General features: G+C 42.9%; 1 protein-coding gene across 1 annotated transcript in view; it reads right to left on the bottom strand.

The window, feature by feature from the left end:
- The window catches only part of TTC17 (tetratricopeptide repeat domain 17), a 575,315-nt gene that overhangs the window by 27,188 nt on the left and 520,901 nt on the right, over nt 1-27,226 (bottom strand). Inside the window, exons 21-23 of the mRNA XM_086959610.1 lie at nt 20,153-20,312; nt 13,694-13,777; nt 13,482-13,601 (exon numbers count right to left, since the gene is read on the bottom strand). Of these exons, the coding sequence (XP_086815736.1) occupies nt 13,482-13,601; nt 13,694-13,777; nt 20,153-20,312 (364 nt within the window). The remainder of the gene's footprint in view (nt 1-13,481; nt 13,602-13,693; nt 13,778-20,152; nt 20,313-27,226) is intronic.

Genomic DNA, 27,226 nt, shown 5'->3' with positions numbered 1-27,226 from the left:
CACAGAGCTAAGAGAAAACAGATGGAATATTTAATGCTAAGAAAACCCATTATTATTGTTTCTTATCCCCATGGTAACTATGCCAACAGATGGAAGTTATTACCTGATATGACTGATTTATAGCATTGTATTTTTAATAATGAAATCATAGAATGTGAGTCTTTTTTCCTTCTATGTATTTTACCTAGCCTAGATGGAAGTTGATTGCCCTGCACCTAAAGGTTTTTTTTGGGTAAAAAACACAAGCTGTAAAACCGCATGATGAATCTGCCGTTCACAGCTTTAGCTATGCAATACGGTAAAGATATTTTTACTTGCTAAAATAAAAAAATCTTATGCTTCATAGAGCAATGCAACATTGATTCTAGACTGCCAATTACTCATCCTTGCTTCTCTTTAAAAAAACTGGGTGCTTGACATTGCTAGATTTCATAACAATTAGACAATAAATATGCTTTTAAATAACTTTTTATGATTTTCAAAACTGATTCAAGGGGCAGTATCGCTACTACCACAATTACATTTTTAAATTAATTTAAATCTCATGGGATTATTTACCCATGACATTTTTGGGATTTTTCCCTGGAACAAAAACTTTGTGCTGATGATCTCAGAGCAAACTTAACATCCAGTACTGGAGCACACAATGTAAAATAAAAGACTACAAAACTGACTGGTATCCATGTCTATAAAATGACTAGGCAGAATGGAAGGGACAGATCTGAGAAGTAAGTCATCGCTATGAGAAAAATGTCCACCCTACACCGGTGTAAAAAAATATAAACATAAATAATAAAATGTACATTAAGCATGAATGTCACTAACTGATCGGGTCACACTTGGGTCAGAGTCTGTTTATTCAGTATGATTGAGAAACGGTGAACAGAAGAACCTCCACCGCATCATGCACAACACAGTTTTTTTGGAGTTGGCCAGTAGACTCAGACCAAGTTGAAGTCAGTGAGGATTGTCCACCAAGCACAGACAATCTGGTAGCTTGGCAACCTTGCAGTCACCAGCAGGTTCCGGGTAGCCGGTCATTGGAAAGAGGCAAGGTGGTAGGTTTCAGGAGCTAGCTCTTTATATGGTATAACAGAATGAGATCTATGGTGTAAAGAGGTCAGGGCTTCCCTTCTGAGTGGACAGGGGTTTGCTATGGCAATCCTACAGTTCGCTTCTAGGAACAGTGTGGTCGAGCAGCCTTAGGCTTATCACAGAGGAGTGAGTGCAAGACATCTGAAAATACACACACTGGTGACACATGGCTCACGAAGGAGATCCACAACAACGTATAAAAATAGCAAATATCTTTATATATGTTATATGTTAGGCATAAAAAGAAAATCGTAAAGGTAAGTATGTTTTTAAATATGAATTCTTTTTAGTACAAAAGTCATCACTTTTTTGGATGTTGCAATGTTATCATATGGGAGGAAATGTCAATGCAGAATTCAAGTGTAGTACAGCAACTTATGGGACCCATCTCCATGAGTTAAGGCGAGTGGTGGACAAGGTCAAAGGCAGCACCAGCAAAACCCCACACGCGGCAGAATGATCCTATGGCATGCCACTGGCGCAGAAGGAATATCCAGACAGACTGAGAAAGAATACTAATCAATACAACTAAAGAGGGCCACTAGGCTGTCAAAAATATGACACTGCATTCATATTGGCAGTAGTGTAGTTTTAGTGACGTTTATTTGATATACTTATTTATCTGAAAGGTTTTATATAGCACTGGCTAGACCCGGGGGTATGAAGAGTGCTTTACATTAACAGAGACAATCAAGAAAAGCAGTTGTTCAGGATAAACAAAAATAAGCAAGTACATCTCACAAAGTTAAAAGGGGGCAAACATAACTGTAGCAATTTTAAGGGTAACAAAACACGCAGGTACATCTCATATTAATAAAAGGGGGACAGAAATTCAGGGTGGTTAGCGGGTAATGAACATATAAATAATATAAATGGGTCTAGCAATTAGGGTCAAATGAGAGATTATGGGCACCAGTATAAGCTGAGAAGGTGATGTTTTAGGTCTTTATTAAAGTTGAGGTAGGAGGGGTAACAGCCCAGGTCCTGCGGAAGCGCATTCCAGGTATTTTGGGCGTTCCTAGAGAAGGAGAGAGTTGTGTGTATTTCTTTTTTTTTTTAAAGCAGGGGGACGAGGAGGAGAGCATTGGTGCTTCTCATCAGTCTCGTACAGCCCGCCTTATTGAGTTTATTTTTTAGGTACAACAGGGTTTGTTGGTGAAGAGACTTTGTGCGTGATGCATGCAGTCTTATAAAAGCATCTTCCTTCGACGGGTAGCCAACTTAAGGCTTTAAGGGCTGGGGAGATGTGGTCAAATCGCTTACAATCAGTGATGAGTCTGGCCGCCAAGTTGAGCACAGCTCTAAGGGGGACTAGGTGTACTTTGGGGGTTCCTGAGAGGATAGCGTTGCCATGGCGCAATTCAGATAGGACTAGTGATTGGACAACCCATTTGCAGTCATCTAAAGGAACAAAGGGTTTGACTTTCTTAAGGTGACACAGAGTGAAAAGGGCTCCTTTAGCCGAGATTTTTATGTGGTCCTTAAGAGCCAGGTTTTTGTCAAGATTGAAAACCTAGGGATTTTGCCGAGTCAGATAAGGAGAGCGAGCAATTGAGGGCATTTAGATCCGTGATCCACCCTTGGATGGGGAGCCAATTGTTTTTAGGAGAGAAAAGAACAATTTCAGTTTTTTTAGGGTTCAGTTTAAGATGGTGGGAGTAGAACCAGCATTGGATCTATCTCAGGGTATTGTTTCAAATGAAGTATGTCCGAGTTGGATTTACTTTTATAGTAGAGTTGGGTGTTGTCAGCATAGAGGTGATCGTTGATTCCAGCTTGTTTCAGAATGATGGTATGGGGTTCCATAAAGCGGTTGAAGAGAGAGGGGGAGAGAATAGAGCCCTGGGGGACGCCCAGGGAGACAGGTGTAGGATTACAGAGGCAGGCGTTGATTTGGATTTGTTGTGTTCCGTGTTGGAGGAAAGAAGAGACATTTTAGAACCAAACCATTAACGCCAAAGCGAGCTTTAAGCGAATTAAGTAAGGAAGAATGGTTAACTGTATTGAACGCTGCAGAGAGGTAGAGAAGTATAAGAAGGCAAGTGTAACCCGGTGCCCTCAACTGCCTCTGTGTATCGGCACCATACCGAGCGTTTCCCCACCTCAACCGCGGACCAGGAAGCGTCCCTCCCAACCAGAACTCCATCCCTCTGTCCTCTCTTCCAGGAACCAAACCCCGCCGAAGACACAATGTAAGGACAACCGGGTGACCCCGGAAGTCCCTCCCTAACCCAGGACCCAGAAGCCGGAAAAGCCGAACGCCGGGAGAGGAGCAGCGTCGGAGAAGAGAACTCGTGGCAGGAGGATCGGACTGAAGCGATTCCAGAGACGGTAGCCGGAGCAGAAGACGACGTGTGGAGCGAGGACTGGTGGAGTCCACAGGAGGTGGCTGGGGATCGGCCGCAACTCACTGGAGAGTTGCGGCGGAGCCTGTGAGTATTCAAACCTCAAGAGTAGCCATTAAAGCACACTTGGTGCACTGTAAATACTTCTTGTCACTGACGGTTCTAGTTGTGCACTATAAATTACTGTATAGCACCCCTTGGATTTTCACTACCCATGTATTCCCCCCCCCCTTTCCTCTCACGAAACCCTCACAACCACCCTCCAGACATCGATTCTCTCTCTCTCTCTTCCGCCCCATACCGATCTCCAGTACCCTAACCTCCTCACAATCATCTTCAGGTCCCCTCACCACCCGGTACTCAGTGCATATAGTCCAGCAGGACTAACAGCTCCTTTTTGTTTCGGTTTCCCTACGACCTCCGGGGACTACCCAGGAGAACCCCACGGAGACTGAGGAGTCCCCCGACCCTTCCCAGGACGAAGACCCAGAAGCCTATACATTGGAGCCACGTTTTGTGTTTGCCTCACTGTGTCCTGATTGGTTGACTGTGCTAATTGAAATAAACAGACACAGCCATTGCTCACCTTATCCAGCCTCACCGCTTGTTTTTCCTGCCCGCCTTACCCCCACGATCAAAGCAAGCCTCATCATTATCTAGGGAACTGTGGTTGCCATCCACAATGTTCAGCATAGCGGTTTCTGTAGTGCAGCCTTTCCTAAAACCGGATTGAAAGGAGTCAAGTAAGTTGAACTTGCCTATGTGTTTGCCCAGTTGAAACACTGCACATTTTTCAAGGGCTTTAGCAAGAAGTGGGATTCTAGAGCTAGGGCAGAGATTTTTAGGATCATTGGGGTCAGAAGTGAGGTTTTTAAGAATGGAAGTGATTTGTCCGAGTTGAAGGGAGTCAGGGACACATCCAGTGGCAAGGGAGGTATTGATGATTTTAGTTCAGTAAGTGGCAATGATGTGGTTAAGATTGTGAACTAGGGTAGAAGGGAGAGTGTCTTTGGTGTGCGAAGTCGGCTTTAGTTTAGCTATGATATTATAGAATAAGAGCTCAGTCATAGGATGGAAACTATGCCAGGAGGTGTTCTTTTTCAGTTGTAAGTTAGGAAGGATGTTAACGGGCGAAGTTGGAATGGGTAGGTGGTTGATAGTATTAGGTGGTAGGGGTGGTGCCGACCAAGGAGGAATGTCTATGGCAACGTCAAAGGAGATTGTGGGTTGCTGCGGGTCCTGGATTAGAGGGAAGGATTGGTCAATTTTGGCAATTTTTTCCGAGAGGAAGTTGGCAATTTCCTCAGATCTCTCAATTGACGCCCGACCTCAGCATAATCTCCTACGCCGACGACACCCAGCTGATCCTCTCCCTGACCAACGACCCCGCCGCCGCCAGAGCCAACCTGCACGAAGGGATGAAAGAGGTAGCCGAGTGGATGACGACCAGCCGCCTGAAACTGAACTCAGACAAGACGGAGGTCCTCATCCTGGGCTCTTCACCCTCCGCCTGGGACGACTCCTGGTGGCCTCCCGCCCTGGGCACCGCACCCAAACCAACAGACCACGCACGCAACCTGGGCTTCTTCCTGGACTCCTCCCTCTCCATGACCAGGCAAGTCAACAACGTCTCCTCGGCGTGCTTCAACATCCTACGCATGCTACGGAAGATCTTCTGGTGGATCCCCACCGAGACCGGGAAGACCGTCACCCAGGCCCTCGTCACTAGCCGACTGGACTACGGCAACGCCCTCTACGCCGGTACCACCGCCAAGCTCCAGAAGAGACTCCAGCGGATCCAGAACGCCTCAGCCAGACTCATCCTCGACATCACACGAACCAGCCACATCTCCGGACATCTGAGAGACCTACATTGGCTCCCCGTCAACAAAAGAATCACCTTCCGCCTCCTCACCCACGCACACAAAGCCCTACACGACCAAGGCCCGAGCTACCTCAACAACCGAATCAACTTCTACGCTCCCAAACGCCACCTCCGATCAGCCAACCACGCCCTCGCCGCCGTCCCCCGCATCCGAAAAGCGACTACAGGAGGAAAGTCCTTCTCCTACCTGGCCGCCAAGACCTGGAACTCCCTCCCGACCGACCTGCGCCTGACCCAAGACCACCTCTCCTTCAGGAAGAAGCTGAAGACCTGGCTGTTCGAGCAGTAGCGGCACCCCCCCCCCCCCAGCGCCTTGAGACCCTACGGGTAAGTAGTGCGCTCTATAAATGTCGTTGATTGATTGATTGATCTCTGGAGGGGCAGATGATGTTTGTTTTCGGACAATGTTAAACAGTTCTCTGTGCCTGGTTTTGGCACGATCAAGTGGAGCTCGAAAGAAGGACGCCAACGCCAGTGTCCAGGGTACAGCACTAAGGTGGGCGCTCTCAGGCAGTCCGCCTAAACAACTTTGCGGCGAGTAAAATCAATCTAACCTGTGGGGTTCCCCAGGGCTCGGGCCTCTCGCCCCTCCTCTTTAATATTTACATGCAACCTCTGATTGTATCCTTGCGCAACAGCCCTGTCATAACTTTTAACTATGCAGATGACCTTCAGTTGGTCTTTAACATCGATTCCTTTCATACATCCATCAGCAACTTTCAATCCACATTGACATTCATCAGTGAATGGATGTATTTTAGCCGACTCAAACTCAACCCCGATAAAACTGAGCTGGTCCTTACTGGAGGCTCCACCAATCCCTGGAATCCTAGTTTTTGGCCATCATCATTAGGCACGGCCCCCTACCAGTAAACTCCGTAAAGAGCCTCGGAGTCATCATTTGTAGTGATCTGTCCCTGAAGCCCCAAATTAATGCTGTTGGCTCCTCCTGCTATTTCCATCTTCGGAGAATCTGTAAAATCTGTAGATTCCTTACCAAGGAGGCACTCACTCTTGTCATCATGGCCCTTGTCACCTCCCGTATTGACTACGCAAATGCTCTATATGTTGGCATTCCAGCTTACCAACTCCATTGCCTGCAACTCGTGCAGAATCAGGCAGCCAGGCTCATCTTCCGCCAACCCATACATCAACACATTAGTCCCCTGTTGAAGAGCTTGCACTGGCTCCCGGTAGCCAAACGTTGCATTTTCAAACTTGGCTGCACTATCTTCAAAGACTTAGCCAATCAAGCCCCTACCTGCATCTCCTCTCGGATCCAACGTTATGCCCGTCCTGTGAGCTTCTCTCCTCTCACCTTCATCTGCTCACTATTCCTTCCTTCAGACGGAAAAAACATGGAGGGTTGAGATTCTCCTTTCTAGCCCCCCGCCTCTGGATCGGCAACATGTTACACCGAATTCAGAACCCTACCGAAGACACATTTATTCTCACAACCTATGATTAAAACCGCTCGCCCCTCACTGCTACAGCTCGTCTCTCAGCGCCATGAAACCGCTTGGTGTAAGCGCACTTAAGAAATGATTTTAACATAACATAACATTTTCATTGAAAATATGCTTCTTATAAGTTGATCTAGCAGATTTGAGGCGGGCAAGATGGGAGGGTGAAGGGTGTTGTCTCCATATTCTTTCTCTCTAATAAAAGAGAGAGGGACCCAACAACCAAAGGGGCGGGATACTAATAAAGACAAGTGTCAAGCAAGAAGTACCCTTTGGGCAGTATTACACAACTTGCATACTTACATGGACAGCACTAAATTCACAACGAAAAGATGAACAAAGAGGAAATGTAAAAATATATTCTTTAAAAAGTATACAATTTATTCAGATAATTATTAAAAACATGATCCAACCCTATCATCAATATAGTACTAATCAATAAGGAGATATAAATACATTTGGACATACACAATTAAAACACAGAAATGGGAAACACAGTAAGTAAAAATAATTCCTATTAAGACGAGGGAAATACAATAGTCAATCAGAAATCAGCTCCGATTCATATTCCGATTGCAGTCAGAGTTGTTGTCTCCACAGACTTAGCGTAATTTCCACTCATATATTCATCGACGCGTTTCAGTGCGCAAGTAAATAAATAGCCAACACCTTCTTCAGGAAAAAATATTTTGTTCCCACACTAATATGTTATATCTTTATTTATGGTGTTTAAAAAGACCTCCAATGTTGAAAACTTTATTTAGGAGGACACTTTGTTGGTTTCTTCGTTATGTTCTCTAGCCCCACAGCTATATATCCAATATGCGATCATTCAGTCAGCGTTATATCGGCAGCTAACAGCACCAGCAACAGCCTGAAAATACGGTAAAAAACGTCACAAACGCACGGTCCAAATCGCTCCGGCGTCACGGGTTACTTAGTAATCCCGATGTGTTAAAAAACAGAACCACCAGCAGTCTGCGTAAACTCAAAGAAGTGCATCTGGGGCATGCGCCTCCGTTGATATGTGAATTGTTCCCATTTCACACAAAAATATGAGAAAACGTTAGTTTGTAGTGACTTTCATTCTTAGTCCAGGGATTCTAAAATTATCAACAACGTGGGTGCCTATCATCTGGCAAATTGCTTCTAAAGCTAATAAGAAGTCAGGTGATATATACATATATATATATTTTGGCCAATGGATGAGAGGCTTATAGGAGGGCACTGGTAATGGGAATGAGCTTATGGACCAAGAGTAAGTGTAGTTTAAAAGTTAATCACAGGCTACCCCATCTCTCTGGGTCATTTTCACTCTCAACTTTGTGGCTAGAGTTCACAGCGACTTGGAATGATAATGGGAAGTATAGAGTGTATTTGGTGGATGCAGCTAATCAAAACATGCTGGGTAGAAACTCCTGGTAAACTTAGTACTGTTGGTAGAATGCATGTTTTGCAGCCTCGATTTCTATTCAGCTTATGTCTGACAAGTATATTTCTAAAGAATGTCACTAATGCGCCTATGCCCTTGTAGAATTTGCTCTATTAAGAGTGTGGAACAAGTGATAAAATAAAATGTTAGGAGTATGGAACACTATCATGAAGTGAACTCTTATCCCACTTGGAAGGCAGAAGAAAGAATTAAAGAATTGATCTCCGAGGTATCTGAGCAAGGATGGAGAGAGCCAAAGGAAATAAGTTTCTTGTAAATAAACACCCAAGGACACTTATAGTGTACGTCTTAGCCCGAGATTCATAGACATGCAACATCCACCATCTATGTCTATATATGCTGAAATATTGCCTAAACATTTATCAAAAACTGTTGGATCATACGCTGAGAAACAACTGACTTCAATAGCCAGACTGAAGACAAATTATGACACTGAAACCAAGATCCTGCCCAAGCTGGAAGTAATTTATTTATAAACCAACTTTACACAAGATGAAGCCTTTGCTGTAATTGAACTTACTCGGGAAAAAGAACTCAGGCCCCACAGAATGCTCTAAAAAATTAATAATCAAGCTAGAGCTAAGATTGCTTTGAAGAGAAGCTAGTTATTGTTAAATTGAGAGTTCTATTAACAAATAAAATGTAATGGCATGTCCCGTTGTTCCAGAGAGAGCCATTTTATTGATTACTGATTTTGAAAAAAAAATCATCTTCACCTGCAACCCCTTCCTTCACAATATATCACTGCGCTGGAGATAGATTAATAATTGTTTTTGTATTTAAAGAAAATATTTATTTGCCAAGCTTAAAGGAAAACCGCCGGATATAATGATTTCCTTGATGTTTGTGTCAAAATTCATAATAACACTTATTACTTCACTGAATAAAAAACCTCACAGAATAGAAAACCCTCCTAAGACATGACTGCTCCATCCCCGAAGCCTACAGGACAACCTCCTGTAAGGCCAGCATTTACAGGTTAACATAAACCATCTTCTCAAAGATGATTTCTTACAACACTCTGAGTCACTTCTTAAACTAAAGCCCAGGGTATACACAAAGAAACTAAAAGAACTTATGAAAACATTTGCTTTTTACACCAAGAAATGCTCTTATCTAAGACAGAACAAAAAATGATCATTAGCGTCGCAATGCTTAACACAAACATGAATGAGTTCAAGAAAAAGAATTTACCAAAATTGGCACAGTCTATCTAACACGCAATGTGAGTTTGAAAGACCTCCATTTCCGTTACAGAAGAACCCCAGCCTTACGGAACTATTGGTGAGAGAAAGCACAGAAACCTTTAAAAAAATTAAGAACATTATGGAGTGCGCAACCCATACAGGGACATCATAAATATGGAAATTGTTTTGTATGTTCTCAAACGATTTAGGGCGTGGTGTCAGTGTGTCGACTGAGATGTCCTATAGCAAGACATTGCCACCATCTAGAGTCAAGAGTGCGAGGGCTTGAACATCATTTTTGAAGGATCTATCCGTAAGAAAAGGTTGCAATTCTGGAACTCCCTCAATTACAATTGTATTTAAAATATTTAAATGGCTGTGGACAATACACCTAGTGTGCTCTAGTCATGGGAAGCAGGGCCAAGACTGATTTGCATATGGCTTGGGTCCAGAGTGGTGCGGTGAGCAAAAACAAAAATGGATTGAAAACCCAGATCTGTGACTGGGGGTGCATGTTTGATTTGTTCTGCATTCCGTCCCTCATTTGTGTGTTTTTTAACTACAGTCAAGTGGGGCATAGTGAAATCTATGTCAAACCATTATCTGTAAAGTTAGGTAAAACCATAAGGACAAATCATCATCTGTTCTTTGACAGGCACCACAGTCAGTGAAGTAATAATGAACAGAAGAAGGAGAACGACAGCCTTTTTGTCATACACTAACCAACCCGTCTCTTCCACAGCCTGTCGCTAACGTAGTGGCTAGCACCCCTTTCGGGTAACTTATACCCAAGGTTTGCCCCTCGAGTACGCAGAGTCACTTTATTTTCGGTTTCACACACCACCTTATTTTATCCATCTTCGTGAACAGGCCTGCACGCCCTTCATTTAATAAGTATTCAAAGAGGCTGCCTGAACTTCTACAAAATGTGATTCTGCTACTTAAGAATTTCATATTTTCAAATTCAGTGGGACATATTAACATTTTTGGGGAACCACTGATCTACATATTTTGCAAGTTTCACTACGCAAATAGGACATTAAACTCCCTGATAGACCTTGATTTATCTGGATATGATTATCTGGGTTAGTGTATTTTAATTTATATGGTCAGCAGGTTCACTCTTCTTTTACTGGTGATGGTATTTCTACGTTTCGGCAAATTTACAATTTAATTTTTGATGTACAATTTGATGATTCCAGTAATGTTATAACTGCTTGAATGAACAAGTATTTCAAACGAATCAATGAGATTTAAATCCCCAGAGATGAGTAATTATGAGGATTGTTAAAATTTTTATAATTAATTAATCTGTCATATCATTTTGATTATATCCAATTATTCTCAGTATGTGGCATATTTGTGCTGGTAAACAAGCAGTGCCAGTTGACACAAGAGCCCCTACATGGAAAGAGAAGTATGGCTTCAGGGAGCTACACAGAAATGTTGAGAACAGCAACAGAGATGGCGGACGCCCTAGTGCACTGAAAACCGAGATGTAGCAGACTCCTTCATTAATACTTTAGTAGTGAAACTAAGCGGAGATATGAGGTATAGGACAGCACTGAGGCAAAGCCGCCATTTGGTTTCATTTAAAACTTGGATGCGTTTGCAAACTTGCAGTTCTGGCACAGGTGTGAGCCAGGTGCATACAAAACATCAAAAAAGCTTTTACGGTCCTAGTCCCCATTAGAAAATTGAAGAGCACAGGAGGAGCAGGCCCTGATCCGTGTCCTCAGGCAGTTTAAAGCGATATTGGGAAGGGCGTAACATTGAGCATGAGCAAAGGTCTGAGGTTGTTCCCGATCACACCCAGGGCTATAAGGTACCCACAAGCGTGAGAATCAATAAGTGCATACCCATAAGAGTACAAAGAGCACATGGTAAATTAATCACTTTTGTATCTTTGCGAATACCGAATGAGCAATCAGGACCGGTGTCAGTCAACAGTTTGATTTTTGATGATACAATGCTACAGATTATATCTCCCTATGGGCACAATCTTAGATACCAAAGTTAGGCCACAGCTGGGCTCTCCAAAATAGGTCAAGCTAAAGAATTACCACAGCAATGAAGGTAAGATTCAAATCAGATTAGCAAACTAGCGAGAAGACAAAGTCATTAAATGAATTCAAATAGACATCAATTATATACCAAGTGGTTACCCTGAAACTCTGGAACACACCACCCCCTCTTGGACCTGATTTTATTTTTCAAACATTATATTTTATGCGCCATGGGATTTTAATATAGTCCTAAAGACTATTCTCAAATGATAATTACAAAGGCAATCCTGTTATCCAAGGACTAATTACAGATTCTGTGCTCTGATGGACAACACTCTAGGGCTCGAAGTAAATACAAGGATGAAAGTCAGGATCTTACGGCCACATGCATCATTATTACATTTTGCGATTTCTTAATTACGAAAATTAAGGAATCGCAATTAAGAAATCGCAAAATGCTATGCATTAAGAATTGCGAAAAAATAAAAAAACATGATGCGTCTAAAAAAAGGAAATTGCATTCGTAAAACGTCCGAATTTTGCGATTCGCACCTTTTGCGAATGCAATTTACCTTGATGCATGTGGGCATTAGAGTCCATTTAAAGGTGTTATCTTCTCTGATTATTTACTCGTCCTAATTCATATCCATTAAGAAATGAACAATTTCAGTTAATTACCTAAAGAAATAAGCAGTTCATAAATGTTATTGACCGGTTTAAAGTTACTCAAGGAGTGGAAAAAGAAAACCGAAGATATGACTGCTGAAGACACCCACTGCAGAATCTAGTCCTCAGCTGGGTAAAAAAGTAAGAAACAGTAAGCTATAAAGTCTAAAAACGCAAAAAAATGCATTGCCGACTGTTGAAATCTCTATAGAAAGACAGGTGGCGGCTAACGTACGAAAACTCTCATTTTAACCTGCTTCACACCTCAGTCCTCCATTACAGCGTTTGTATTGGACTCAATGTCCGTTTGCAGAGAAGAAATTGCATTCGTACTAAATTCACTGCAAAAGCATTGTAGGCTTTAGAACCATAATTGTAGAAAACAATTCCTAGGCAACTACAAGATCATTCATGTACCAATATAAGGAGAGTAAGTCAGAAATAAACAGAAAAAAATATATATATATATTAAAAAAATATTTAGTTTTATTCAGTTGTCTACAATTGTCTCGCTAATATTAAAAAACAAAAATAAATTCAAAACATCCGTAAAAGTTAAAAAGACATAAGCAATATATTTCTACTTGGTCCAATATATAGAGTTATACATATAATTGCAAAACTATTTTTTTTAAAAAACAAATCATATAACTATTGCATATTTAAAATTATATCTTCTTGTAGTAGTTAATAGTTTCGACGCGCGTTTCGGCGTGTCACACGCCTTCTTCAGGAAATTACCACAACTTAAAAGCTTGTGGAATAACACATAGCTGCTTGAGGGATATGATTATTCCCTCTGTGTTGATAAAGATATTTTAAAAAATCCCTTGTTGCTGATATTGAGATTAGAAATTGGATACTGGTAAGTAGAAGACCCTAATGACTCGAATGTGGACCTCCGTCTTCTTTCTTTAACCACCTGAGGTGTTGATACCTCCTTTGTAGTATGCGATCTGCGGTCTGGTTAAAATATAGTGTCACTTGGTTACTCCACAGATGGTAGTCGCTGCGGGATGGTGGCTGTGAAAAAGGATCCTACTGTGACTGACGTCAGAAATGATTAAGCTGATCGCCTTGCCCGTATAAAGTAAAAGAGCTGATAAACTCCAATTCGGTCCGGTGCAGCCGCTGTTGGCGTTGAGATTTACTCTCCTTATATTGGTACATGAATGATCTTGTAGATGCCTAGGAATTGTTTTCTACAATTGCTATTCCCTGTCCTAGGAACTGAACCAAGTAGTTCAGGGGGCCCTTGATAATTTCTGATATAGGCTTTAGAACCCTATCATCTCTCTTCAAAGTACAGTTTCTCCCCTTCATGTTGGCCCATCAGCGGTTGGACTTCTCTGCAGGGTCCATAGTGTATGGCTTGACTTACCTTCATGCTGTGTGGGGCGTAGTGCAGGGCCTGGCGCAGACAGTCGATGGCTTTCTTTCCTTGACCTTTTACCCGCCAGTAGAGAGCAGCCATGCTGGACAATACCCAAGAAGTCTGATTCTGTAATATATCAACAACAACAAAAAGATCAGGCTGAAGTGGAAGGTTGCGGATAGGTAAAAAATGTTAATATTGCAGTCCAATAATACTACCTTCTCTAAAACCTTGGCTATTCGGGTTCCAACTTGTTCAAATGATTGTGGTGGGTACTTGTCTTTACCAAGATTCTGTAAAACCTGCAGAAGGGTGAGTAAGAAAATTAAACCTCTAATAAAGGTCAACCCGTTGGAGAAAACCTATCACAAGCCTCAGCATGGTTCAACCAAGACCCACATGCCTCTATGAAGCACAACTTAGACGAGAATAGTTGAGATTATAGGACTACACAGAATCATGCATTCAAGGGACAGAAAAGTATTACGGATCCTCCAAGCGCAGAGCTTTATAACCAACAAGTGTAGGAGCCTTCCTAGAATCCAGAAACAACAAACATAACATCTGCAATCTCATTTGCTACATAAATATCTAGCTTGGTTGTGGAAAAGGATTACATGTTTTGACCCAAATTCAGCACTCTTACCTTTAGCCAACACTACATAATTCTACAAATAATTTAGCCACTACAGGTCAGCAGAAACTGCGTCAAAAATATGTTTCATAATTATTAGATGGAATTGTGTCTAAGAATATTCAAAAAACCTATTTACACAATGAAAACTAGTTCTGCACCTGGTAGCATGCACCCGCCATCATGCATACGATTTCTTGTTTATGCTCGGCTTCAGGTTTTCTTACTCTGGTATTGAATCCTGAGAATACTGTACTTTTTTGAAGTGGCGAACCCAAGCCCCTTGATAAGTATTTATTGCTCTGAGTTTTTCTGGGTGATTGTGAGCTGAGAAGATGTGTCTTCTCTCTATATTAGGATGAATATAAGTTCCTACTTTGTGCTCCAGACCCAAGTGTTGAACTACCGCCCAAAAGCTGAAGAAACCAAGAGTAGTTTCTGATTTTACCATGTCCTGTTGAACATGTGAACTCTTTGACCTTATGTTTCCCCTTATTTTGCCAGTTTCACCGCCTCTCCTCACAGTCCTAGCATCCTGCCTTCCTTGGCCAGTCTAGGACTCGACCTCAACGCATTCCAACAGTTGGCAAAAACCTTCTAGGTTGCAAATCCACTTCTTTCCATTGTCCTAGCAAAACAAACAATGGATGGAAATGTTTGAATCAGTATCTGGTCACACTACATTCATTTCAAGTCCTTTTTGTACTGGCGCACAATAACAAATTAGTCTTGGCCTTGCCCTAAAATGCAAAACCCAATCATATTAGCTAAGCCACGGAAAATATGAACTGCAACACCAGCAACCTCTGATGTATTTTGGCTTTTTAGGCCTCATCTGTAAAATAAAGATTCAGACTATCACACAACGATCTCTAGACTCACAGCTGGGCATACCCAATGGCAACACAGATACCTCATAAAAAGATGTGAATTTGAGCTCTCTCTATACATGTGTGATTGTTCCGATATTACCACATAATGCAAGAGTTTGACATAGCAGTGTTCCAGACTTAAATTTACATTGAATATTGCAGGAAACTGGCACATACCTTCAATAGGATTTAATTGTCTTTCTTCCATGTGACCAAGTTATTCCTCAAGTATCCTTTGCCATTACATTGTTCGACTCAAATAGTGCACTTATTATTTTCCATGCTGTTGAATGTTTCGTCTCTGCTGCGACTTCTGAGGCAACGTCTGTCGATAGAGTGACGTTGGCTGGTTATCTCCCAGTATTTTGGAGCTCTGGTTTAGATAGGTTGAGTTTCTTGGTTATTTTTACAGCACTGGTTTTCTGTCACCATTCCCGAAAATGTCAATTGCTTGTTGCAGTTTCCATGCTAATCAGTCGTTCCTGGTTGTTAGCTATCCCTTTCGCGTCTTACTTCGCGCCCCAGTGATTGTCTAGCCGGTGGAATGATTGGATGATAAAGAGTTTAGTCTGAGTATGACTGCACAGTATAGCTATTATTAGGAGCAAGATCCTATTATTGATGCGAAAGTATTGTTGCAACGGTCTTGTGATAAACTGAGATAGTTTGCCTTAACCCCGAGTATTTATTTGCTTTGCTTTGCTCTGTTCCTATACCCGGCTATCCCGGCACCACCTACAGTGACCACCAGTCTTGGCCAACTCTAGATCTGCCTAGTATTGATCCAGTTCTCTTCTGCAGCTTTCTTCCTGAAACGATCTGGCCCTCTCCACTCAGAGCTGCAGGGGTGGATTTCGAATCGCCTAGTACATGGAGTTAAGTCAATGCCACAATACATATTAGAAACGAAATTTGACTGTAATCCATACGCAGCCCATTGAGCAATGCCGCACTCCGAAGTGGTTTCTGGCAACGATCAGTCCCTGAAGACGAGTTCAGGGACACGGTGGCACTCCAAACAATCCTTCATAAGTGAATAACACTCAAAATAGCACTAAGGAATGGGATATGTATAGAAAGAAGTTTATTTTAAAATACTAACTAGTATATAAAATGTAAATGGTAATAACAGAGAATGCAAAAAGGAATTCAACTACACATGCCATGGTCACCAAAACAGCGAGAACGTTGGAGACTCTCGAGCCATTTCTAAGCGCCATGTTAGTTTTAGCAAAAACAGTAAATAGCAAGCCTACATTGTTGTTTCTATCAGTCTTTTCATTTAGAATTGGCAAGTGAGCTATTTTCTATCACAGTTTGTACAGGGGTCAAAAAAGAACAGAACAGGCTGAAGGCCACTGTAAGAGAGTAGGATCTGCTCCCTATGGTTACCCCCACTTTTTGCTGTGTTTCACTGCTTTATCGACTTTAGTTTCACTGTGGCCCTGTTAAACAGTACCGCAGTCTAGCTGTTCTCTCTCTAAATTGATTGCATGTACATCATGTTCCCTTCATTTTGGTTACTGGGTTACCCTTGTGAGTCCCTAGTATATGGTACCTTAGGTACCAAGGGCATATGTACCCCAGAGGCCTACCAGGGACTGAAGCATGTATTATGCCACCCCTGGGAAACCTTCCAAAATGGCACCACAGGTCTGCACTTGCAGCCTGGGTAAGGTGGTGTCAGCACCCCATACTTAGATATAGTATACCTATATCTACCATTTAAAACAGACACATATAAACCTATAAGTCACTCCTAAGGCAGGCCTTGACAATCTTGAAGGGAGAGTGCTTGGTTTTGTGTGAGAGGGTGCCCTAGCATGAGCTGAGCCCCTCTGCAGCTTTCGGAATCCCTTCCTTATAGCTGTTCAGTGATATGGCCATACCATATACTCTTAAGTGCATTATAATCCTCGCGGTTAATGCTAACTTTGGAATGGCTTTATCAAAACATGTCGGCTTTGGAATACTACCCTCCCCCCACTGCCAGTTCTAGCGGCGGGGGTAGCATTCCACCCTTCTAGAGGGAGAGGACATGTACCCACTTACTTTCCCGGTAATAGTTTTCACAAAATGGATGCTGCTGCCACAGACACGAGTCTGACCTCATGCTGCTGTACGAAACTCCGGCAGGGGAGCAGAGGACAGTAGGTTTCCTGTTCAGGCAGGTGCTAGCACCTCCCCAGACAGGCTTTAGTGTATTGGGGCAGGGTGGGTTGCATTCAGTGAATGCTTTTCAGACACTGAAGGCTGCTCTCCACAGCTACCACTAGGATAGCTTTCTATAAATGTTGTCTTAAACCTACCATCAATAAGGGTCGTTTGGACTGGTGCAAGGTGCCCACTATAAAAGTGGACATCATATGCCAGGCCAACTTCTCATAGCCACCGCTTCACGCAGCCATTGACCACACCGCCGACTGAGGCTGGTTGGTGCTGTAAACCAGTGTGATCGTCCTAGAGCGAAGTCCCTCTCTGACTATAAATCAAATACTTCCGTTTTTATAAGATGTGATCACTCATTTTCATCCTTGAATGAAAACAAATGCAGAACTTGCAGACACTAATACATGAAGACTAAGCAAAAAAAGGAGACAAGTGTGTTATCTTGAATCACACTTTGATTATATGCATCTATAACTAAAAACAATAAAAGCATATCAGCTCAGACAGTAAGTGGGCATGAAGTTAAGTCGGCTTAGACGCATGCACTGAAAACTTTACACTTCTAAGAGAGTCTGAGGATGGGCGAAGAAGGAAAACCGACCAGCTGAGAGAGCTAAACCATGGAAACAGGAGAACCTGAATGAGAACTGCCACAGTGTCAATTCCTGAATCCCTCCTGAACGTCCACTTGATTGAAGGCTATTTGGACATTATGGACTCTAGTCCGCCGCCTCAGTACACTTTCAGGAGCCTCTGAAGGCATTCAGCATGAAGGGGTGGCACCGATCCCCAAGCTGTGCCACAACTAAAATCCACAGGATAATATATTATAATATAATCCATATTTGTAAAGTACGAACATATCACCCCTCGGGGAGATTCAGTGAGCTATTGCTCAGAGTCACATGGTGCTGAGCTGCCGCTAGCGCCGGGGATCGAACTGTGAGCCCCAGCAATCCTGAGTCAGCTGCTCTGGCTGCTGTGCCACACCACTCCCAGGATAGTTTTAAACATTGCCTAGGCATGAAATGTGAGGCTGCAAAAACCTTATTATGATGTAGACATTGAATATCACAAGGACCCAGTGTAACAACAAGAATCACAGCTACTATTTAAGATCATTTGTGATGTGCACTATACAACAAGTCTAGATTTTTGCAAAAGTTATGACCACTATTACTACAGTATGGAGTGCAGACTGCTAATGCACACTCCTGCATGATCAATATGGAATATGCTACTTACCAGTATGCATCTGTTCTTGGCATAGAGGGCTGCAGAGTGGTACATTTATGAATAAAGATGGGGACAACCAGAGATAGATCTATTTGCCACTTAGCAGAATGCAAAATGCCAAAACTTCGCATCCAGGTACCCACACCACCTGTCGCAGGGCAATGCGTTATGGATAAATTGGTCCAACAAAATTGCATACGCTTTTCCCCCTCTCCCACTAATTCCATTAGTGGTTCGAAGACTGCAACAACATTCAATGACAATGATACTAGTAGCACTCACGTGGGCACGACAGCCGTGGTTCACCACGCTACTGCAACTCTCACAGGTGCCACATCAAAAGTTAGAAATATTACCCATGCACCTTACACAGAACCATGGAGAAATAATGCACCCAGATGCCAAACAATTGAACCTAGCGATCTGGCTCCTGAGGTCATGCCCTCCCAGCCTCCCCGGAAACCTGTGTCTGGTCCAACACTATCTTATTTAGATCCACTTACATGGGCATTTCTATCTGTATTCTATCATACTACTCCATCTAACCCCACTATGGCAAAACAATCTAAGGATGGAGCCGATGCCCATGCGCACTAGCAACCAAAGGAGGAGTCATCAGTCTTGTGACGACAAAAACTTCTCCAAGAGAAAAACAAGTGCAAACATCCGAGCCCAACACCAGATGGCGATCTATTCATAAATGTACCATCTGCAGCCCATATGCGTCGAACATTGATATATTTAAAGCAACTTATTTAGGGTTCATGATATGGTTGAGCAGAACGAAACTATCACTGTTCCAATGAATTGCCATGAACTTAAATTATCGTAACCCATGAATTTTTGAAGCATCATTCTTGTGGAACTTCAATAATGGTTATCTTCACGAGATATAAAATGCTTAAGCTAGAAAGGACTTTAGAACCATGAGGTTTTCATCTTGTAATGTCTTCTTTCATCTCATTATATTGAACATGATGAAGCAAAACCGGTGTGTCAGTTTTGTCTTGATCTATAATTAAGCATGTAAGGGATGGACAGTCTTACGGAAAATAAGATGATGAGAACCAGATTATGGAGCTCTGGTGAATGGCCGTTTTTATTTACCCTCTGCCCAATTTGTGGATTTTTAAAGAAAAGCCATTTCCTGATTTGTAATACTTCTACTTCTAATTTATGTATCACTCAGCGCATCATTTTTACCAAAAGCTTACAGCCGTTTCTTTTGCAAACATTGTTACTTAATGTGATTTATCTCCAGTCACTGGTCAAAAATCATGGTCACCGTTTGGAGGTTTGTCAAATTCTTCTCACTTCTACAAAATTGTATGCATTTAACCTATATTTTACTTCTTATATATATAATTGTATTTTGTTTAACACTTCATGATCAACTGCAAGTCCAACGTATTGCAAATTCAGAAAGTACAAATGTATATTGGATAGTCTAGATAAAAACTGGGGACTCTCTTTAAAATGACCTGACTTTGATCCATGGTCATGGAGAGCACTATGCCATGCTACAGAGGGATATGGGAGACATGAACACGACACTGTGCCAGCAATGCTGAACATCATGCGAGATGCGACAAAGCCAGCTATGGCAGCAAGAAGGATTAAAGCAGTACGTTTCTGCCAACGCTCCAAATAGTAAAGACCTTAGTCTGCGTTCACTTGCCCATGTGAGCCCAGTTGCTTCATAAAGGTGTAGCAATTAAAAAGACTTATCCAAGTGCGAGAGCCCAGTATGGTCCTGGAATTCTTACCTCCTTTAGCTGGCTCTCCCCAGTATAGTGTATACTCGCCCTGCCGGAGACACCTTGAAGGTGGTCCAGGGTGTGCATGCTGGCTGCAAGACTGCCATTGCACAGGGGCTCCACGCCTGGCTCCTGCAGCTGTGTGCCAAAATCAATGTGCTCTGTAATGCTGTGAAGACAAAGAACAGAGACAAAGGACTAGGGTGGTATTTTCATTACTGACAAATCCTTCTGGACTGAAAAACACACATGATCAAGATAAACAATAACCATGCAGCAAAGGCTTGGAGGGACATAAAGGGAAAAGGGCATAGTAATAGAATTAAATGTAGACAGCCAGGCACACCACCTCCCATTAACCTCATATGGTCTCGGTCAAAAGGTCGTCTTTGTAAATGTTGATGTGCTGACCTAAATAGACTTACCATTTATATTTGTGTGTTCCGCCCTTTGATAAAGCCAGTAGGTCTGCCTTACGTAAAACGACTTGTGCCCTAAAGTTACTATAACTCCTGCCCTCACCATGTACTGCTAATTTCCTAGAGTTACATCATTAGTTACTTTAGTACACTAGTTCTAGTTACTAACATAACTAGAACTGGTGAATTGCAGTGGTTTTGTTAGTTTAAAAACGTATGTTTTAACAGAATTTCTTTTTCATCCAATTACAACATTCCTTTAACCTTTGGCTTTTTTTTTTTAAAGTAAAGTAAGATAATATAACAATTACCAACTATAAGATCACTTTAACCTCATTTTTTTCCAATGAAAAAAACATTTATGAGAAGCTATTAAGTGTACCTATAAATACTCTGTAAATGTGTTGAAGTGTTGGGGCTGTCTGCTTCACACAGTATGAGCCCCTTTAGGAGATTTAAAATCTATCAGATGAACAAATGCAGCTAGAAAGCCAGATGACCCATGAAAACCATCTCCACATGGATCAGACTAACTTCCCAATGTCCTGAAGGAAATTCACACCAAGTGGTTACAAAAGCTTCTCCGGCGATAGATCGGTCAAAGAGTCTGTCCTGGAAATAACACACCAGATCCTTTAAAGGCAATAGAAGTCTGGGCTGATTTCCACACTCGCGGGATAGGACCCCCTATGAGGGCAACAGTTAGAACTTAATCTAAAAAAGACAAATGCCGCTTGAATTAACCTTCTTCAGAGAGCAGAGGCCAAGGGTGGAGAATCTGAAGGAAGAACAAGTATCCATCTAAAATTAAAGGCCTTAGGCTTATAATCAATACTTCTTCCAGCAGATTCCTCCTCTACAAAGATTCCCGCAGACAAAAGTTACAATATTAGGACGATCTAAAAGACCGATTGTATCAGAGCAGGAAATATGGTTACACAAACTACACGCCGCCTATTAGAGGCGAGGCAGTAATGCACATTCAAGATCTGAAGTAACAAAAAAGGTTGAAGCCTAAGAAAGATTAGCGAATAACCCAACCAAGCTTCAAGCGCTTTAATTATATAGCTACCCTGACACCAGCAAAGTCAGCCTAAATTTCTTTAAGATAGAAGTGACTATTAGCTTCACACTCTTCTACCTTACTAAGTACCAGAGAATCCAACAGCAGCTGCTCAATAGCTGCCACTGATAAAAGCTCAATAGCTTCTAAGGGTCAAGACAATGAGACACTTTGGCGGATGAGGGTGTGAGTGGGAAAAGGCAATGCTGTCTTCTGCGCAAGATTCACTTCTTTTGGGGAAAAAACAGTAGAGCCCTCAGAATTACCACATTTGAAAGACGATCAGTATGTGAAAGCTGCAGCAAACGTGCCCTGATCTTTGGACTGGGTAAGAGTGGTCTGCTTAATTCAGACACTCTGTTCATCACCACCCCCTTTTCTGAATCGTTTTTGGCCACTATAGGTGTGGCAGGGTATACTCAGACATGAGTCCCTTTCTCACTGCACCATCAGGATTCAAGCAAGCCGGGCCGAAGACGGCTGAAATGCCAGAAACCGGTCCCCGGTAGCTTGTCTCCTTTCTGGTAAAGAATTGGCTTGGTAGTTTAGTCTGCCCTGTTCCCATGATGCACTGGGCCAGGGACAGACTGATTTGCATATAGCCAGTTCTGAGCTGGGATGGTGCAGTGAGATAAATAACGGTGATGGATCAAGCCCTGATCTTTGGACTGGGTAAGAGTGGTCTGCTTAATTAAGACACTCTGTTCATCACCACCCCCTTTTCTGAATCGTTTTTGGCCACTATAGGTGTGGCAGGGTATACTCAGACATGAGTCCCTTTCTCACTGCACCATCAGGATTCAAGCAAGCCGGCTGAAATGCCAGAAACCGGTCCCCGGTAGCTTGTCTCCTTTCTGGTAAAGAATTGGCTTGGTAGTTTAGTCTGCCCTGTTCCCATGACGCACTGGGCCAGGGACAGACTGATTTGCATATAGCCAGGTTCTGAGCTGGGATGGTGCAGTGAGATAAAAAACGGTGATGGATCAAGCCCTGATCTTTGGAGTGGGTAAGAGTGGTCTGCTTAATTCAGACACTCTGTTCATCACCACCCCCTTTTCTGAATCGCAGCAAACGTGCCAGCATGGGAACACTTGATCACTTTGAGGATATTTAGGGCAACACAGGACCTGGTGGGGGAAGGTTTCCTTTATCCAACCCTCATACACACACCGGCCACATAGTATTGCTCCTCATTAGCATCCAAGTCGTTGATCTCCCAAAGGAGAGACTCAGATGCATGTGATTGAGGTTTGTACGATGTGAAATTCCAATCCACGGAAACCAGAGCCTGAATGAAAAGAGCCATGGGAACCTAAAACTAGGACAGGCAACGGAGGCACTAGGAGAAACTGTTTAATGATGGATTTAAGTGGCCAAGACACTGGTCACAATACCCAACAAGCATTTACAATGCAATGGTCTCGGCATTGTTAAAGGTAGAGCTATTGGCATTGCTCACAACATTTTTTTTCAGTTTTTTAAAAAAAAAACATAAATAAATGGTATTGTCATTTACAATGGTAATAGGTGAGCATTAGAGAGTAGTAGAGAGTATTTGCGGACACAGAGCCACACACACACACACACACACACACACAGACATAGCCACACACACACACACAGACATAGCCACACACACACACACAGACATAGCCACGCACACACACACACGTTTTGCACGTAGAAAGTCCTAATGCTTATCATCAGCTTTTCATTTCCAAACAGGAGGAAAGTTAAACTCTAAGCACTCACCTTAAGGGGGGCAAATCACAAGAACACCTTCGGATGAAATGTGTAGAAAAGGGTGATGCGGTCGGTGCAAAACTTTGAAAGCAGAAACACTGTATTCTTGACTCTAGCATTTTTATTTTTAAACTGAAGGTTCAGCAGGTGTACCGTTACACAAAGTAGTTTAACTGAGGTAAATTAATGCAAAGACAGCAGGTTGAAACATATATTTTATATACATATTTGGAAGTTAGGCGTACTTTTCAGAATACACTTGCAACATTTATGCAGGCGCATAGACAATGTTAGGTATACTTACATGTGAATAAGCACACACAATACAGGCGTTAATGTATGCCAAACGCCGGCTCGTTGTCGCCCAAAGAGGCGACCATCGGTTAAGAACACTTAAACTTCACACCGCCTCCCCTGGGAGGCAGGATCAGGAGTGGTTAATCGTGTGCAGTCCTCGCTAAATTGCTGGGTTCCAGATGGTGAGAATGTCTTTTTTTTCTCCTATAAGATGCTACCTAACCAGATTGGGTTACGACAGAAGCGTCACCTTGGAAGCTTTTGACGGATTATTTAATTAACCATACATTAGGGCGCGGTTTTTAGGTTTCGCCTGTCGAAAGCTGCGCAAGCAGCGTTTGGCGCAGGCGAAATCTAATGTTAGAACAGTATGGGGGACTTGAACCCCCCCCCCTTCTTCCACTGGCTAGCTCCATAAAAGGAGGCTAGCCATTGGAAGACATCGTTGTCAATCACTTTTTCCCGGTCAGAAGGCGAATCGTGGGCGTTTCTGACTCTTTTTTTAAGTCTCGCCCTTGTTGCCGTGTGTCCCGGGCCGCGCTGTGATTGGCTGCCGGCCCGGGACAGCCCCGTGACGTCATTCCCCGGGTCGCGCTGTGATTGGCAGCCGGCCCAGGACACCCTGTGACGTCATTCCCCGGGCCGCGCTGTGATTGGCTGCCGGCCCGGGACCTGACTTGTTTTCACAGAGTGGATAAATAGATTTAGAAACAAGACCGATGCAACCCTGTAGGAAAATAAATCTCCAGGGTGTTTTCTCCTTCTCCTTAATCAAACTCTTGCCATCATGTATAATTGTTGTTTCTATAGTGGCCCTTGAGGTGCACAACAGCTGCAGGACCAAGTATCCGCATGTCGGAGCTTTTAAACAGATGGACCAAAACTTGACTGCAAGGGCCACGTTAATTGTTGCGGTAATACCACCCCAGGAAATACTGATGCCACGGAGTGCGGTATTACAGCACCGTTCTGGGTTCCACGCTTCAGAGTGGGTTAGAATGCAGTAACACCATGTTTTTCCACTTATTTCAATGTGTAAAACTTTTAGGTTTTATCTTGCAAAAGCGTGCAGTGGAAAACCTGCAACTGGCAAGTGAGCTAATTACCACTCGATTTGTAATCCCGGTTTAAGCCGAACCTGGTTTTACGTGGGATTTTAAATAAGGCCATAAATATCAAATGCAGGGTTGAAGGCGTGTTCGCTCACTGGCAGCCATGGAGCAGTGTGTGTAGTGTAGAGGTCGTCATGCACACTCCGGAAACAGTTCTCATGAAGGTTGCTATACGTGTGCGCGGTGAAATGCCGCTTAATTAACCATGGATTTGTTTATTGAAGCCCAAGTTCTAATGGATTGCGTGGGGCGGTGCACAGGCCCACCATGAGAACATTTTAACGATTTCAAGCTTCTGTTTGCCCCCCTCCTCCAGTAAGCAAAGCTTACATTTTTAGCATTTCACGGTAGCACTTTTTTTTCACAGTTCTGTTTTTTATTGTCTGGGAGGAGCATTCCTTCAGGTTTTGTGCTCGCGAGAAAGGTCATTTTCTCACAAAATGACTGAAGGGAGGAAGTAGCCTTCGAAGAGAGCTGTAACCCCGAAATATCTGCCGAAATAAATCTAGCCGCCAGGCCACTGCAAGCCCACGGCAATAATTGGGGTCCGTGGAGTTGAGCACCTGCACCGAGCCGCGGGGCGTGCCCGTGCTCCTGCGCCGCTTATCCTGGGTGGTATTCAACCCCACCGACTGGTAGGTTTGGAAGGACACTTTTAATTGCAAACGGCGACACACAATGCTCTCTCAACCCGCTGCCTCCATTTTACGATTTTTTTATATATAACAAACCCTGGCCTTACACGGAGGAGATTTTAGCGTACCCTGCTTGAAAACGGAGACCTGCTTTCAAAGAAACGCCCCCAGCAATCTCACGGATCATTACACACACTTTTCAGACATTTCGTTTTTCTGCAGCACTCATTACCTGCGGATAAATATGAAGTGATCTTTGCTTTTTTCCCCCTTTTTTTTCGACCTGTAAAAATGGAGTATCTTCTAGTTTACATGTCACTCTGCAATTCCCTTGCAGTTCCGTAATTGGTGTTGTCTGTGTCCACAGTGTAGGACATTTGATGCTCATTTATTGAATATGCTTACCGGCTGCTACCTAATCTCTTTGTTCTGGACAGACAAATTACCTTTCTCACACTGAGCTACAACCCCAGGGAATTAAACTTCCAAGCTTCAAGCGCTTTAATTATCTCGAAAGTGTGTGCGTGGAGGGGAGGGGGGGGAGGGGGGGGGGTTAGCAGTGGACGGTGCGCGGTGTGCAACTTGGATAAAGTAAATGCAAAAAGAATGCCGGGAAAGCTCTAGATGGACTTTCAAACCCATAAAGTTCAGATGAAAACTATTCCTTTTCAATAATTGCAGGCATTATAGGGGGTGAAAGTACACCCCAGTTGCTGGGCCTGGAGTTTTACCCAGCTTGGCATTTTTAATTATCTCAATTCATTACCACCTCCATGTGAAGGCTCATGGTTCTATAATGCTTTGCTCAAGTTACATTAGCTAACATGGCAAAAGAAGAGTTTCAAATGAAAAAATACCAAAATAGGATATGAAGGTTCTGTGTGAATTAACTCCCCTGTCTCTGACCACACTTTGTTTTCAGAGACCACATAAGGATGCAGACCTCAGCAGATTGTATTTGTATAGTTGACGCTCTTGCATTTTTTCAGTACATCTCTTTAATTGGAAGGAAGTTTCAGATGACTTTTAAGGCCATACCCTTTCTCCTTTGTTTGAATTCAACAACATTGCCTCTGTGCATGGTGCTACTCTACAGTGGTGCTAAATGCAAACAATTACTTTATGATCCAAATGTACTTTTTAAAAAAAACTTTTTGAAACAATAACCCCTTAAGTGCTGCCGTTGGCCAACGGTCGTCGCAAGCACTACCTTGCAAGTGCTGCGCACGACCGTTGGCCGACGGGCCAGCATTCGTTCTTCGAACGTTCAGCACTGGGCGCTGAACGTTCGACGCTCCTATGAGGTTAAAAGCACTTCTCCGGTCAGGAAAACAGGTATCTTGTTTCACAGAGACCTTTTCCTCATTGACATTTTTGTGGCACCCTCAAATTATTGGCCTAATTTGAACAAGCTGGTGAGGTTTGACCCTTACGAAATAAGACACTTTGCCATGCCCTGGTTTGTTTACCAAGCCAACAACTTTGCAGGATACTTTATTCTCTACTGGTAAACACTAAAGAACTAGGATGTGGGTTAAGAGGGGATCCCCAACAACTAAGCGAGCTTCTGAAGCACGTCAACGCCTCGTCGGGGGTAGCAAGTGGAATATAAAAGCAATTTAATTTAAACCTGCTGTGGACACAAAATATACACTGCAAATCAATACAACGAGCTGTCTTAATCCAAGTGAAAATTGCAAATGTCCTCATAGATGCTACTCTGGCCTCCGGATTAAACGTAGGTTCTTGTTTTGGTACTGTTAGCCTGAGGTAGCAGTCCTGTAGTGGGTGTTAAAGGGATTAATGCCATCTTA

The sequence above is a fragment of the Lissotriton vulgaris genome, chromosome 2_2, assembly GCF_964263255.1.
Source record: "Lissotriton vulgaris chromosome 2_2, aLisVul1.2, whole genome shotgun sequence".
Taxonomy (NCBI): Eukaryota; Metazoa; Chordata; class Amphibia; order Caudata; family Salamandridae; genus Lissotriton; species Lissotriton vulgaris.
The sequence above is the reverse complement of the archived record's forward strand: the minus strand, read 5'-3'. Positions and strand labels throughout refer to the sequence as shown.